Here is a 13,674-nt window from a genome sequence, read left to right on the forward strand (position 1 = left end):
GTCTTGGCAGAAGCAAATACAGACTTGCAATCTCTTCACTGTGAGAATGTGGCCAGGATGTCAAAGACCTGCTGTGTTTTAGAGCATAAAGAACGGGAAACGTACAAAAAAATGATATTTCAGGATGCTGCAGAAAGCCTGTGAATAACACGGGAAATGGGACCTACTGCATGAGTCTCAGGAACCTCCTATACCAAGATTGTTAATGGTTTCTGCAACCTGGAAGCATTTGGGATCTGTTGGTAGGGATGTTCTACTAAGGAAAAGTGAATGCTTTTGGAAATATATGCCGAGATCTCAGACATTTAACTTTGTGATTGCTAGAACTTGCTGGGGTCTAAATCAAGCTCTGACCCCAAGACAGAAAGGGAGAAAAGAAATTTTAAAATGAAAATTAAAAAAATATAGTACACATTCTTGTTTTCCAGGAGAAAAGATTTGACTTGAATGTGACAGCACAAAGCTGGTAAGAGATCTTCTTCTGTTCCTAAAGACTTGGGTTATTGATTTAGATATTGTTTTAGCCACATGGAAATTACAGAAGCTGGCATTCTTAGTCTGAAAACTAGAATGTGCTTTTAATAAAACATAAAATACATGCACAGTATAAGATACATAATTAGCCTTAGGAATATTTGGCTTTAATCAATAAATGTTGATAAACATGTATTTATTTTAGCATTATCCCTTCCCTTCTGACCACAGAATATTATTTTTGATCAACGTCAGTCTCTGAAATTCACAAAAAGAACAAAGCTGACTAAAAAAGCAGAATAGACAGGAGTAAACATTAAACTTGATCAGAATTTATGAACATTTTTTTTTTCTTAACTGGCAATACACAGTAGCAATAACTTTGTATTCTGTTAAGTCCAGTTATACTGTATATTGAGTAGAAATTAAGGTAGACAATGTGGCTAGTGATTTGACATTTATAGACATGCTCTTTAATACTCATCAGTAAACATGAAGAGGTTTCATGTTATCCGTAGCTATATGTAACATACAGAACTGAGCAAACTGATCTTTTTGTGTGTGTGTCTGATGAGGAAATAAAAGGGAAAAATAACTTAATTTTGAATTCAAACAGAGCTTTCTATCATTCATTTCAGAAAGGCTAGTGATCAATGACAACAGGAAACCCAGTGTTATTCCAGGATAGGAAAAATGCTTCCCTCTTACTTATTTTACTTCCAGAGAACTTTAAAAGTAGTTTGTATCTTGATTTACAATGAAAACTGGCTTTTGCAGCTCCACCTAACTCAATTTCCCTTGCATGTCTTCATTTACAAATACAGTTGTAATAATTTGGCTGATTTTATCCAAATCTGACGGTGGAGAAATCTCCTAAATAAATTTAATTACTAGTTTCATTGAAATTATGGACCCAGTAGAAGAGAGAACTTCTGTCACTGAAAGAAAAAGCAAACCCCTGCCATTTTACAATGCCTGGCCAGGGCTAGCTGGCCAGCCAAGGAGTCCACGGGTAGCTCTGGCCTGAAGACACCATGCCAGATCTCTTGCCCATTGAAGTCTTGTAGGCACGGGGCAAGAAGAGAGAGGAGGGAGGAGGTTAGTGAGCGGAAGAGCACAAAAGCCCGGGGTAATAAGCTACGACAGTGGAGTTTTAAGGAATGTCTTACTAAATTTCAAAACTGATGCAGATGAATTCTTCCTCTGAGGAATATTATGGTTTACAACTTTTGAGTCAAGGTTGACGTGAAATACAACTGCCAGCGTTGACCTGTGAGACGGCTTGTGCAAGTGCAGGCAGATCAGAGCAGTGGGGGTGAAATCCTGCCCCACTAAACTCAGTGACCCATCTCCATCCATCCAGGGGCTGGATGTCACCAAGGTCATGCCTCCAGCGAGCAGGGTTACCCGGCCACCCGTGCCCGGCAGGTGGGTGGAGGGGTTTCCTCCCCAGCGATGCTCACCGCTAGAGGGGGATGCGTTCCCACTCGAGTTCCTCAACACGAGAATTTTCCTTCACCTTGGAACCCTCAACATTTGAAAATCAGGTTTTATTTTAGATTTAGAATGAGAAAATAGCCTATGAAATAGGAAAAAATACACACACTTTGGACCATTTGCACAGATTTTCTAAACTTGTAATTCTTTTAGTTTTAGAATATTCATTTGAATGTTTTGTTTCATTTGTAAATACTGTACATTGTTTCTTCATCAATTAGTAGGAGCATGGTTAAGCTTACTAACTGAAATAAGTTTTCTTACTTTTAAAATAGTCAGAATATTCTTGTTCCTGTCACTTTGCATCACCGTGTTTGAAGGGAAGGGTGCTGTAAATTATCTTTGATCGAAGTCCTAAGATCGATATGGGTGTGTTAATATGTAAAATATGTGCCTGTTTTTATCTTAGTAATTGTTCATGCCACCAAGACCTGGACATGCGCTTTGGGTTTGACTTATGTTCAGAGGAGATGGCTTTCCTGGGGAAAAGAAAGAGATATGTAGCAAGTGCCCTGAAAAATGTTTTTCACCTACAACAGGATCTGCAGGATCATGAAGTACGTGTGTGTTGGGGAGGTAGATCTTGAATTTCTAGTGCCTTCATGTACTCTTCTAGATGAGCGGTCAGCAAAATGGGCCACATGTATCTGTTGTGCGGGTACCAGCTTGTCCATGTGTCTTAAGTACATTTGCTTCTGCTGCCAAGGTTTGTTATTGCAAGAAACACTAGTTGCAGTAATTGTGTCCTTCACGACTGTCAATTTGGAATTTGTCAGATTTGAGGTGTGTTCATCTCTGCCATCCTATGCTGTAACTGGCTTGGTTCAGAAATACTGTATGCAGATTAAATACATTACATAGCAAAGATTTCTTCCCTTGTTCAAATTTTGTCACTTTGTGAGAGTTCAGGATAAACATCTCTGAGTGCTTCTTATAATATCTTCCCTTTCTTGCAGTTTTGAAATTCCTTAAAATAAATATAATTTACTTCAAAGTAACTTCACGATACTGAAGCATAACAGCATTGATGAGGGTAGCTTAACAACACTGGCTGTGAACTGGGTGTATTTCTTCATGGGGTTGGTATGTGGATTTTCATACAGTAGTAGTAGATGTGTGAAAGAAGAAAAAAGTGGCAAAGGAGTAGGACGTGTAGAGAAAATACATTGTTTCCTCCACAGAAAGGTTTCTTCTTGTTCATCATCTGTGCCCCTATTTGCCCTAGAGATGGGCAAGAACCCAGGTTTGGGTTAATCTCTGAACCCATGTTTATCCAAAGGGAAGCAGCAGTAGCAGTCATTGCTTGGCTTTGGAGCCTTTCCTTCTGAAAAGGGACCCGAGCTCTTAGATCAGGATCTGGGCTGGGTGTGGTGGCTAGATCCCATTGCAGTCTGGGATGCGATGTTGAACGCTGTTGGTGTGAATGTCCCATCCTCCTCTGCCCAACAGGTCCCCGTTGTGGCTATCATCACAACAGGCGGAGGACTGAAGTCAATGACAGGACTATACGGCAGCCTCATGGGACTCAAGAAATTAAATCTCCTGGACTGTGTAACATACATCAGCGGGCTGTCCGGCACCACGTGGTAAGCCAGCTTGTGCAGGAGGCTTGACCGGGCCTTTTGAGGGTGATGTCGCTGCAGAGGGGAGCTTCTGAAAGCAGACAAGATCAGGAGGTTTTCTTCAAACATCATAGAAACAAAATGTTTCTCAGTAACAGGCCATTAAATATTAGCTTGATCTGATGCGCCGATTTTTTATTAGCAATTCTTTACTGTGCTTTTCAATTCCACATTTGCAGCAGTTAAATATGTATATGACAATTACACCTGTCAAAATGGTTTCTAAGTAGTTATTGTGGATGTAACTGTGGATGCCCATAGCATCATGTCTCTTCCTCTCTCCGCTGATGTCCCAGTTGTTGTTCCCAGTAACTTCTGAGATTGGCTCTGCTTTCTAACTGGTCACACAAAGAAAACTGCAGGACAGTGCACACTTACCCCTGCAACGTGTCAGTTTGGGAAAGGACTAAGTTCCCCTGGGCAGCATTATTCCCTGCTCACAGGACGTACAACTGCCGAACACCTGATGGTCCTACATAGGGAATGTTGGTAAAATAGACGATGGCGTTAAAATAAAGCATAGTGATACCATAAGATTAACAGTAAGTGATACAAAGCCAAGAGACAGCAGCTGGTGTGAACTGATTTGTGGTTCTAGAAAAAAAAAAAAAAGCAAAGAAAATTTATGATAATTTTCTGCTCAATTTGTGCTTCAGAATTGTACCTATGTTCACGCCTGGCAATTTTATCTCTTAAGCTGCTGCCAGTTCTGTTTAAAAAAAAAAAAAAAAAGAAAAGAACATATTAAAAACCCCTTATCCTTCAGGGCCATCTTTAAAACAGTCATAGAAACTCTGGAGTGTTCACGCTGCTGGAGGGAGCAGCAGAACGAGAGTATGTATGAGCAGAAGTGCATCCCTAAATGTAAACCTCTGCCCCCAAAGGCACAAAATTTCAAATCTTTTTGTGCTCCTTTTGACTTTTGCTGTCTGTATTATCTTTCTCCAGGACCATGGCCAACTTATACAGAGATGCCTACTGGTCACAGAAGGACCTAGACTCGCATATTGGTGAAGCCCAGAAACAAGCAACCAAATGCAAGATGGGCTGTTTCTCTATGGATCGCATGAAGTACTACAACAAGCAGCTTTGTCAGCGGAAAGAAGAGGGATACAGGACGTCATTTATAGATCTTTGGGGGCTCATGATTGAGTACTTACTAAATGATGGGGTATGATGTATATTCCATTTCTTAGAGAACCATGTATTTTTCTCTTAGTGAATGGAGAGGAAACTAGCCCATCATTTGAGAGAACGTCCCTCAAAATAGAGTGGAGTTCTCCATGTCAACAAACTCTCAGATTTTTTAATTTCCTTTAAGAGTCTGCCTAGGGAGAAATGCATCCTATATGTTAATAAATTAGGTTGTGGATGCAGCCATTTGAACTCTGGCTGGTATTTAAATAGAAGTGGAGGCAATCTCGGGCAGTCTGCCTAAGATGCAGATTATGCATGCAAAAGTTGTTCAAGATGCAAAGCAGAGTAATCTCAACAGTGTGAAAACTATCTGAAGCAAGCATGAAACAGCTAGAGTGCTTGGTGATTTGCATCCACTGGCAGGTAACTTGATCTGCAGGTACACTAAAGGCAAGTGCATATTTTACTTTTGCTGAGAAGGACTGCTCAGACAGTAGCTGGTTTAAGTGATATTAATTTTTACAAGCAATAACAAAGTTGCTTTTCTATTATTTGAAGTGGTTTCTACCCCTACAGTACAGCAGTCCACTCCCTCTTCTCTCCAGCTGGACCACAGTTCAAGGATGTGTGCTTTGGCACTTGCCAAGCAGGAAGGGATGAGTGGTTGAGGATTCAACAGAAGTGTCCTCCAGTAAGATCAGAAATGCTGCAGTCATTCAGCCTTTCATTTGGGTTTATTTATTTATTTTTATATAAGTACATATATACTATTATATATATGTAAACAGAAAATAAATACATACAGAGAGGAATACTAAACAAAGGTATAAGCTGAATAGGTGCCTCTCTTTTAATATCACCTGGATGAGGTCCCCCTCACAATCTAGACAAACATCTTTCCCTTGAGCAGTGCTGACTATTGCTATGTAACCATTAACCTCTCTCTAATCTGTCAGAACTAGCTGCTCTTAAATTTGTCAGCAGTTCATGAGAATTTGTGGTTTTTACAAACCTCTTCAATGAGAATATGCTTTTCCACAAAAGAAGGGAAGCTGGGTGGGATGCAAATAATTTGCTACCAAATTCCAGTCCCCTTGCAACACTGGACTGTGATAGCTGTTGTGTACTAAGAAAGGAAACTCGATGCCGACATGCTCAATGGCTTCCTTCAGCCCCAGGAGAGCAAGGACTGCTCACTACGCTCCTCATCCTAAGGGGCAGCTTGCCCTTTCTCCTTCTTGCCAGGGCAGTGCTTTCTAGTACGTACAGACATGTATGCAGAAGTAGTTTTCCCTCTCTGCATCTTTTTGTGAACCCGTGCACAAAGTCAGGCTGGACCCTGGGAGACTGGTTTGTCACCGGTGGGTGGGTGCCTCCAATACTCTGTGCAATGGACCTGCCATGGCATGTCCTGCACGCTGGGGGCAGAGCCACCCGGCTCCTCCAGCACTGGGGCCATCGACCATGCATTGTTTCCATCTCTTCTCACAAAACTGTTTTTCTTCAAAACCAGAAAGACCCCCACAAACTTTCAGAGCAGCAAGAAGCACTGTGTGACGGCCAGAACCCACTGCCCATCTATGTGTCGGTCAGTGTCCGGGACAGCTACAGCACCAATGATTTCAAAGGTAAGGATGATGTTTCAGATCCTGTGGGGCTAAAACTGGCAGCTGAATTCCTGTGATTCACTCTTCTCTACCGGGCAGCACTTGGAGAAAACAGTCCTGGTGTGTTACTTGCTTTTTGGAGAAATAGCCATTACCGCCATGCCTTACAGTTTTAATACAAGAGCTTTTTGAGATCAGCATTTCACTGTCTAGACATACACAGTCAAAATCCTGCCAGAAAGGCCATTTTTGAAATATTATCTGATCCACCTAGAATTAAGAAGTACTGGAATTTTCCGAGAATTAAATACTGCTTTTTGTCAATGCCCTGTTATAGTTTCAATATGAAGAAAGACCACATAGTTATGATAAAGTTTGGGAAAGCATCCAACCTACTCCCAACTGAATCTTTTGCTTTGCTCATTGTTTTGGTTATTTTTTTTCCACGAGGAGAAGCAGCTGGAGGAGGAGAAGAGGCGGAGAAGAAATTCAGATCAAATTTTTTATGGTTGAGGTGAAAAGATGAACCACTTCTGAGTGAAAAGGAAATTACAGTCCATAATCTTTCTGTCCCAGTCTTTGCTCACACTGCAGTTATATCAGAAAACTGCACTTCACTTGGAGACGATATACGAGAAAGTCAAAGACTAGTTCTGTCTTCCTTAGTAGCACACATACAGAGTGTAATTGGCCTCTTACAAAAAACCTCCCTTCTGAAGAGCAGAGTACCTGTCTTTGTACATAACCAATTTATCCAAGGGAAGTTAAATTATCTGTATCGATAACCGTGGAAGTATTTTCACCTAGATGTGGCATACGCAAGGGCAGAGTGAAACCTTGCACACGCGGGAGAACCCTGGACTGGTGCGTGCATATGGGGCGTGTACGAGCTGGAGCCTTGCCGTGCTTGTGCCACCGGCAGCGCCGCCATGAGCAGCGTAACTGCTCCTGCCTCCCCATCGTCACAGCGTCTGAGCTCAGCTGCCTGGCCCCGCAGGAGGTCACGTATAAGCAAGGCTTTGCCAAGGCAGCGTAGCAAACAGAGGTCAGACCAATGCGTGCCCCTCTCTCCACACCCGGCTGAGAGCCCTCTAAGTGTCCCGTTGTGGCTGTATTGCAGAGTGGGTGGAGTTCACCCCCTACGAGGTGGGACTTCTGAAGTATGGCGCGTTCATTCGCACAGAGCATTTCGGAAGCGAGTTCTTCATGGGACGCTTGTTAAAAAAGCTCCCCGAATCCCGGATCTGCTACCTTCAAGGTGATGTATTGCGTTGTCTTGGCACGGAGGCACTTTGGAGGGGTGCAATGCTGTTAACCAAAGGGTGGATGTTTCTGGTCTAACGTACTGAATGCTGCTATGATATCACCTGCTGGGAAATGGCGGTGGGGGGGGTAGTTTGTCCAAAAGAATACAGTAAAAAATCCCACATCTTCAGTTTCTTGTCACTGTCTTGGTATGCGCAAACTTTTTAACGTTGTGTGCTATAGATGGAATAGATAAAGCTCCTTAATTCTTTCATTGTAAGGAATAGTTTCCACTTCTTTGGTTATTCTTCCAATTCGTGTCTGAATGCACTCCAACTTAAGAAAATTTTGAGACAGCAGGAAACCTGCAGCCGTGCTTCCACTGCGAGGTTTAACTTCAACTCCATGTAGAGAATTCCATCTACTAAAGATACAGGCTGCCCAGGATGAAAAATGAGACCAGAAGTGAAGGGTCTCTGAATCTCTCTGGTCAGTCCCTGACTTGTACTGATGGGTGTTTGTAAAAGTAATAATATCCCTTTACCGAGGAGTCAGAATCACTGGCAGGTGAACACAGAGCAGTGTGAGTTCGATTTCAGTCATGTCTTCTTACACTCCTGCTGCTTAGAAGCTTCTTGGTTTCAGTAAACATGCTGTGATATTAAATAGTCCATAATCCCAAGGAGTATCTTTAAAATAATACCTCTTGCGCTGGCCCTTTTTACCTGGTCCACTACTGGGAAATTAATTTTCTACATACTGTACTGGTGTATGCTGTACTGGTATCTTGTGCCCCACTGAAAATGAAGAAATCCAATTGTGGTAGACTAATTAGAACACATATTTAAATTTACAGTGGCAGATGAAATGGTGGCATTGTGTTTTGTCAACAAAGCCACCAGCGCCCCTGTGGGGAGGCAGAGAGGGGCAGCCCTGGATGGAAACAAGAGTGCACAGTGGAGCAGGAGGCCACTGTGTCTGTGAGCCTTTACATGCTGCAGGGTGAGATCTTCTCTTACAAACCAAATGGCTGAAAAGTCAGTTCATCCCACTGTGAAATAATACAGGGCACATGAAAGCTGATTAAAGTGTGTGCAGAAAAAGAAGCTGGAGTAAGGAAGACAGGGATGGAAAGGATGTTTTTATGATGTCTGCATTATGTGGGCTCTTATTTCGCTTCTTAAGCGAGTGGGTTTTTTTCTTTTACTTCTCTCCCATTCTCCTCTCTCTTTACCGTGTGTCAGAGCCATGCGGTAGGTTAGGCACAGAACTGATGGCAGCATGACCTGAACCAGTGCCGTAGAAAGTTAAGAGGAATTTAACAGCCCAAAAGTTTAGAAATATTTGAATTAAGACCATTCAAAAATTAATCCAGGAGGTTAAAATAGAAGGACAAAGGCAGTTTCTTGTTAGAATGTGTCCTTGTGTTCACTAATTTCTTTTACAGGTATGTGGAGCAGTATATTTTCTGTGAACCTATTACAAATATGGGGACTATCCCACAGTTCAGAGGACTTCTGGACAAGATGGACACAAGACAGAATAGAAGAAGTTGGTGAGAAATCGTTAAGCCTTTCACTTATGGTCACTTAGTCTTCTGGATGCCTTTTGGCATCATCCTGTCAACTATGTTGAAGCCAGCATCATAGGATCCTCCCAAGAGATAGCAACTTCCCCTCCCACCATAAAGACTGAGAGGAAAAGGGTAATCAGGGAAATGCTGCTGTAATTACCAAAGTTACTAAAACCCTACTGATTAAAAGGCTCTGTCCTTAAGAGGAATTTTTACAGGGGTCATGCATTTCTCAGGAAGTGTTTTGACATTGCCCATTCATACTCAGCCATACAGAACCAAGAACCAGTGGCAGAGAATAAAGTTATTTTTACTGCCTGTGCAGAGAATAAACCTGAATATCAATTGGTTAATCAATATTTCCTGGGTTTGTATTCTATTACTCGGTACAGTAATTGCTGCATTGGATTCATCTTGGCACAAAGATAAATGAGGCCCAGAGGGTATTTTCTGAAGCAATACAGAAACCATGGTTTTATTGCTAAATCATTTAATATGATAGTAACTATAATTACAGACATCCCGAAAATAAAGAAATACATCTGTGCAATCACGGAAACCACCAAGCCTCTCCTGCTGCATTGTCAGCCACTTGGTCCAGCAAAGCAGGTTGTGATTTCAAAATACCACACCTTGTGCCGTTTCTACTTTTCACCCACATATGTGGCCACGTAGTCACCCTGAAAACTACCTGTAGTTTCTAAATACGAATGTATGCCCCAGGTTTTCCTGGGATGCTCTCACTGTACTGATTAAGCATATGCTCATGTAGCCATGGGTGATTATAGGGTAGAAGCTGTCACTGTTGCAATAGACCCCGTGGTGCCCTGTTGTTGCCCATCTGACTGAGTGGGAGCATACGGTTCAGCCCCATTTTCTCCATGCTTGCCTCTGTTTCATGATATCTTCCTGTGAGGATATGTAACTTCCTGACAGGACATTCTCTGAATTGCTTCGTTCCCTTAAGGTGTCCCTTTTCCAGGACTAAAGACTGCTTCTGATGAACTTCAGGTCAAAGCTGAAGACCATCAGCAGAGCTTTATCCAGCAGCCACTCCTCTCCTTCAGAATAGTTTTTGTGTGCTTAGTGAACCATCCCAGAACACCCCCTGAGATCTCCTGCACACCAGGACAACCAGAAATGAACATCAATTAACGAACAGTTCACCAATCTTTCTCCCCTCCTCTAGATGAAGACCCAGTGTTGCCGACAAGACCCCACGAGCTGAGGACTCGCATGTACACTCCTCCTGGCCCCCTGTCCAGTGCCCTTCGGGGAGCACTGACTGATCGCTTCTCCGTTGCCCAGCACCACAATTTCCTGAAGGGCTACCAGCTGCATAACAACTACCTGGAGAACAAGCACTTCTGTCGATGGAAAGGTAATGGAGACTAATATTTAACAGGTGTCATTTTCAGGTGGTTTTGGGGTGGGGAATTTAGGAAAGAACCCTGTCAGGCTTGGCAGGGGAAAAAAAAATCTCCTGAAAGGACATTTCTTTTTTGAATGGAGAGAAGAGACTAAGACTGCACTGCTGCCAGGTATTTAAGACTGTTTTTAAATGTAAGCATGTGTTTATGTGGTTTAGCTGAGATCTCTGTGGTCCAGACTGAAAGGGTAGGCTTGCAGCCCACAGAACCAAATTTAAAGAAACAAAGAGCAGAGTGAACATGGGAGAAAGCTTAACTTGGCAAGACTGTGCCTCTGACTTCAGATGCAACTGGAATATCCCAGAAAATATGACCTACAAGAGAAAGCTGGAAGGGAATGGGGCTTTGGAGTCCAAAGAAGAGGGGACTGAGGGGGAGGCATAAATCCAAATGTAAAAAGGGATGGGAATATTTTGTTCTCCAAATCAATGGCGGACAAAAGATGAAACAATGATTGAAATGAAGCAAGGCAGATTTAGGTTAAGTATTAGAAGTAGCTTACTGGCACTAATGAGTATGACAAGTTACTGGAATATATTGCCTGGAATCTCAACATAGAAGATTTTTCAGAACAGAAACTTAGGTGGCATTTTGCAGACCTTCCCATACCTATTTGACAACCCAGTAGTATGGTAATTAAATTAAACCAGGCCTCTGGGACAGTCAGTTCCACCTTGAATTTCTTTTTCCAGCCAAAATACCTACAGATCATTTCTTATTTCAAGAAATATTTTCCTTTTAGACACTGTGTTAGACTCACGTCCCAACCAGCTGATGCAAAATTCTGATCACCTGGGCATGATAGACGCTGGATTTTTCATCAATACCAGCAGTCCACCACTTTTAAGGCCACAGAGGGAAGTGGATGTCATCATATATTTAAGTTATACTACTGGATCTCATATATCGGTGAGGAGGATGTTGTTACTGTGTGTTGTCTCTCCTTTTGCTTGTAGATGTCCAGCCTGTAGCACCTAGAACTGCTAGTTATTTCAGCTGTTCAGTTTTTAACTACTGCATTCCCCTACCTTTTTCGCTGTAGTGATTAATATCATTCCTATTTCTTCCTGCCACTCCTGGAATCTCTCTTGCTGGTTTATAAACATGTTGAATTATTCAAGAGGACATCAGCACGGTCTCTTCCAGAATGCTGGGAAGAGCCTCTTCTGCTTTATGCTGAACCAAGCAGGTTTCCAGACTCTGCACAGCAATATGCATAAAGATGAAGAAGTGATTTCTCCTGACTTACGTTACAATATAAAAGGGGTAAAGTGGATAGTCAGAGGCAGATCATTCCTGGGTTGACAAATAAGATGCTACTAGGAAAATTCAATGACAAGCACCTTCCTGCAGAAACTCCAGTTTTGTGGAGATAAAGTTAATTAGCTGTCTATAAGGCCTTGCAGAAAAGAAATTTGGGTCTTTATATCTCAGAAACTGAGGTTAGTTAGAAATTTGCTATTAAGCATCTTGGCCCACTTAAGTGGAATTATTTTTTGTGAATGAGAACACGTGTGCTGCTGTTAATAAGCCATATGATGCATGAGACACACACGTAATGAAGTTTCACTTCAGCCTCATACATTGCCTACATTAATTTTATGAAGAAAGGCTGCTGCAATTTTAAGCACTTTAGTAGAGACTGTTTCCTATTTGATAGTGTCCAATGTTAGGTGGTGCAGAGTAAATAACACAGTACATAGTAGGACATGATATCGTATTAAACATTTCAGGGAAAAAGTACAGTATAGCCTAGTACTTCAGACTTTCTCAGTAAAATATCAACCTTGATTAACATGGTGGCCATAGTGCCTGCACAGGCAGAGACATAATTGCACATTCAAACTTAACTGTCTTATCTTCTGGCCTCCAAGCACATAATAAGATACCTTAAGCATTTTCTTGCTGTGGTTTTCTTTTCTAATTAATTCTATACAATACATTAAACACAGGTCTTTCATTTACTAAAACGACATGCTTTACCTTAAACTTCTGCAAACTGCTTCCATTTTTTAAAAAGCAGAGTCCTGGATTCTCTAACTCTGAAATTGTGTTTACACCTTTTGATTAACATTCTGGTTACTATGTGTGGTAATTATGTGTAGAGTAACCCTTGATAAGAAGGAACTCACCCTATGGATCTGAGTCACTAAATCTTAATACTAGATAAGAGTTTGGGGGCTTTAAGACAACTAAACAGAATTCCAATGCTGACTATTTCTGTGATAATCCAGTCTCTAGATAAGGCGTACAAATACTACTCGGAGCAGAAAATCCCATTCCCCAAAATTTCTTTGACTGATGAAGATAAGAAAAATCTGAAGGAGTGCTACCTATTCCAAGATTCAGATTTGCCAGGATGTCCGATCGTGATTTTTCTTCCGCTTGTGAATGATACCTTCCAAGAGTACAAAGCACCTGGTAAGTTACAAGTGATGGCAAAGCATTAAACAAAAGACACTACTACCTGCTTCCCTGACTCAGACAGAGCCTTTTTCTCTGCTGCTGGCTATCTTTGCTGGCTGGGTTCATGGTGGAGCACTTTAGCTAATGAAAATTGTTTTCCCCATCCCTGCCAAAGCTACTATGTTCATTCATGTCATCCTTGTGGCCCTAAGAGGACAGACACAGCCCTTGTCTTCCGGATGGTGTTTACCTTCATGTCTCTCCCATTTGTGACATAAAGTGTTGCTAGCTAATTGTAAAATTTTTTTCCTGGAAAAGTATAACTGTCTCAGATTATTTTCCCCTGCATATATTGTCTGTTGTCCAGGGATTTCATTCTACACTTGAGGCGGCATAGTGTCATGTATGAGCAGGGTGGGAGCAAGAACCTGGCTTTCAGGCTGAACTCCTGCAATGTCAAGACCATTGTGTCTCCTTTTGGTACAGCATCAGCCCAGGGGTCATTTTGCTCACTGTGCTGTGCTTGGGGCCTGTCATTCTTTTTCTGCCAGGCCACCTGCTTTGTATTCCTCTCCTTTACTGCCAGTTACTAGGATGCATTTCCTTTGCTCCTTGGTAGCAGGGAGGTAAAGTCTAAAATTCTGCTTTTGTGGAGTTGGGGAGATGCAAGAAATGGAAAGGCA

General features: G+C 41.9%; 1 protein-coding gene across 1 annotated transcript in view; it reads left to right on the forward strand.

Annotated features, from left to right (window-relative positions):
* LOC115338603 (cytosolic phospholipase A2 epsilon-like) overlaps positions 1–13,674 on the forward strand; it is a 35,898-nt gene that overhangs the window by 19,561 nt on the left and 2,663 nt on the right. The window contains exons 11-20 of the mRNA XM_030007251.2: positions 429–466; positions 2,381–2,528; positions 3,421–3,557; positions 4,542–4,764; positions 6,244–6,358; positions 7,458–7,595; positions 9,030–9,137; positions 10,345–10,536; positions 11,328–11,494; positions 12,820–13,006. Of these exons, the coding sequence (XP_029863111.1) occupies positions 429–466; positions 2,381–2,528; positions 3,421–3,557; positions 4,542–4,764; positions 6,244–6,358; positions 7,458–7,595; positions 9,030–9,137; positions 10,345–10,536; positions 11,328–11,494; positions 12,820–13,006 (1,453 nt within the window). The remainder of the gene's footprint in view (positions 1–428; positions 467–2,380; positions 2,529–3,420; positions 3,558–4,541; positions 4,765–6,243; positions 6,359–7,457; positions 7,596–9,029; positions 9,138–10,344; positions 10,537–11,327; positions 11,495–12,819; positions 13,007–13,674) is intronic.

This window comes from Aquila chrysaetos, chromosome 2 (assembly GCF_900496995.4).
Source record: "Aquila chrysaetos chrysaetos chromosome 2, bAquChr1.4, whole genome shotgun sequence".
NCBI lineage: Eukaryota > Metazoa > Chordata > Aves > Accipitriformes > Accipitridae > Aquila > Aquila chrysaetos.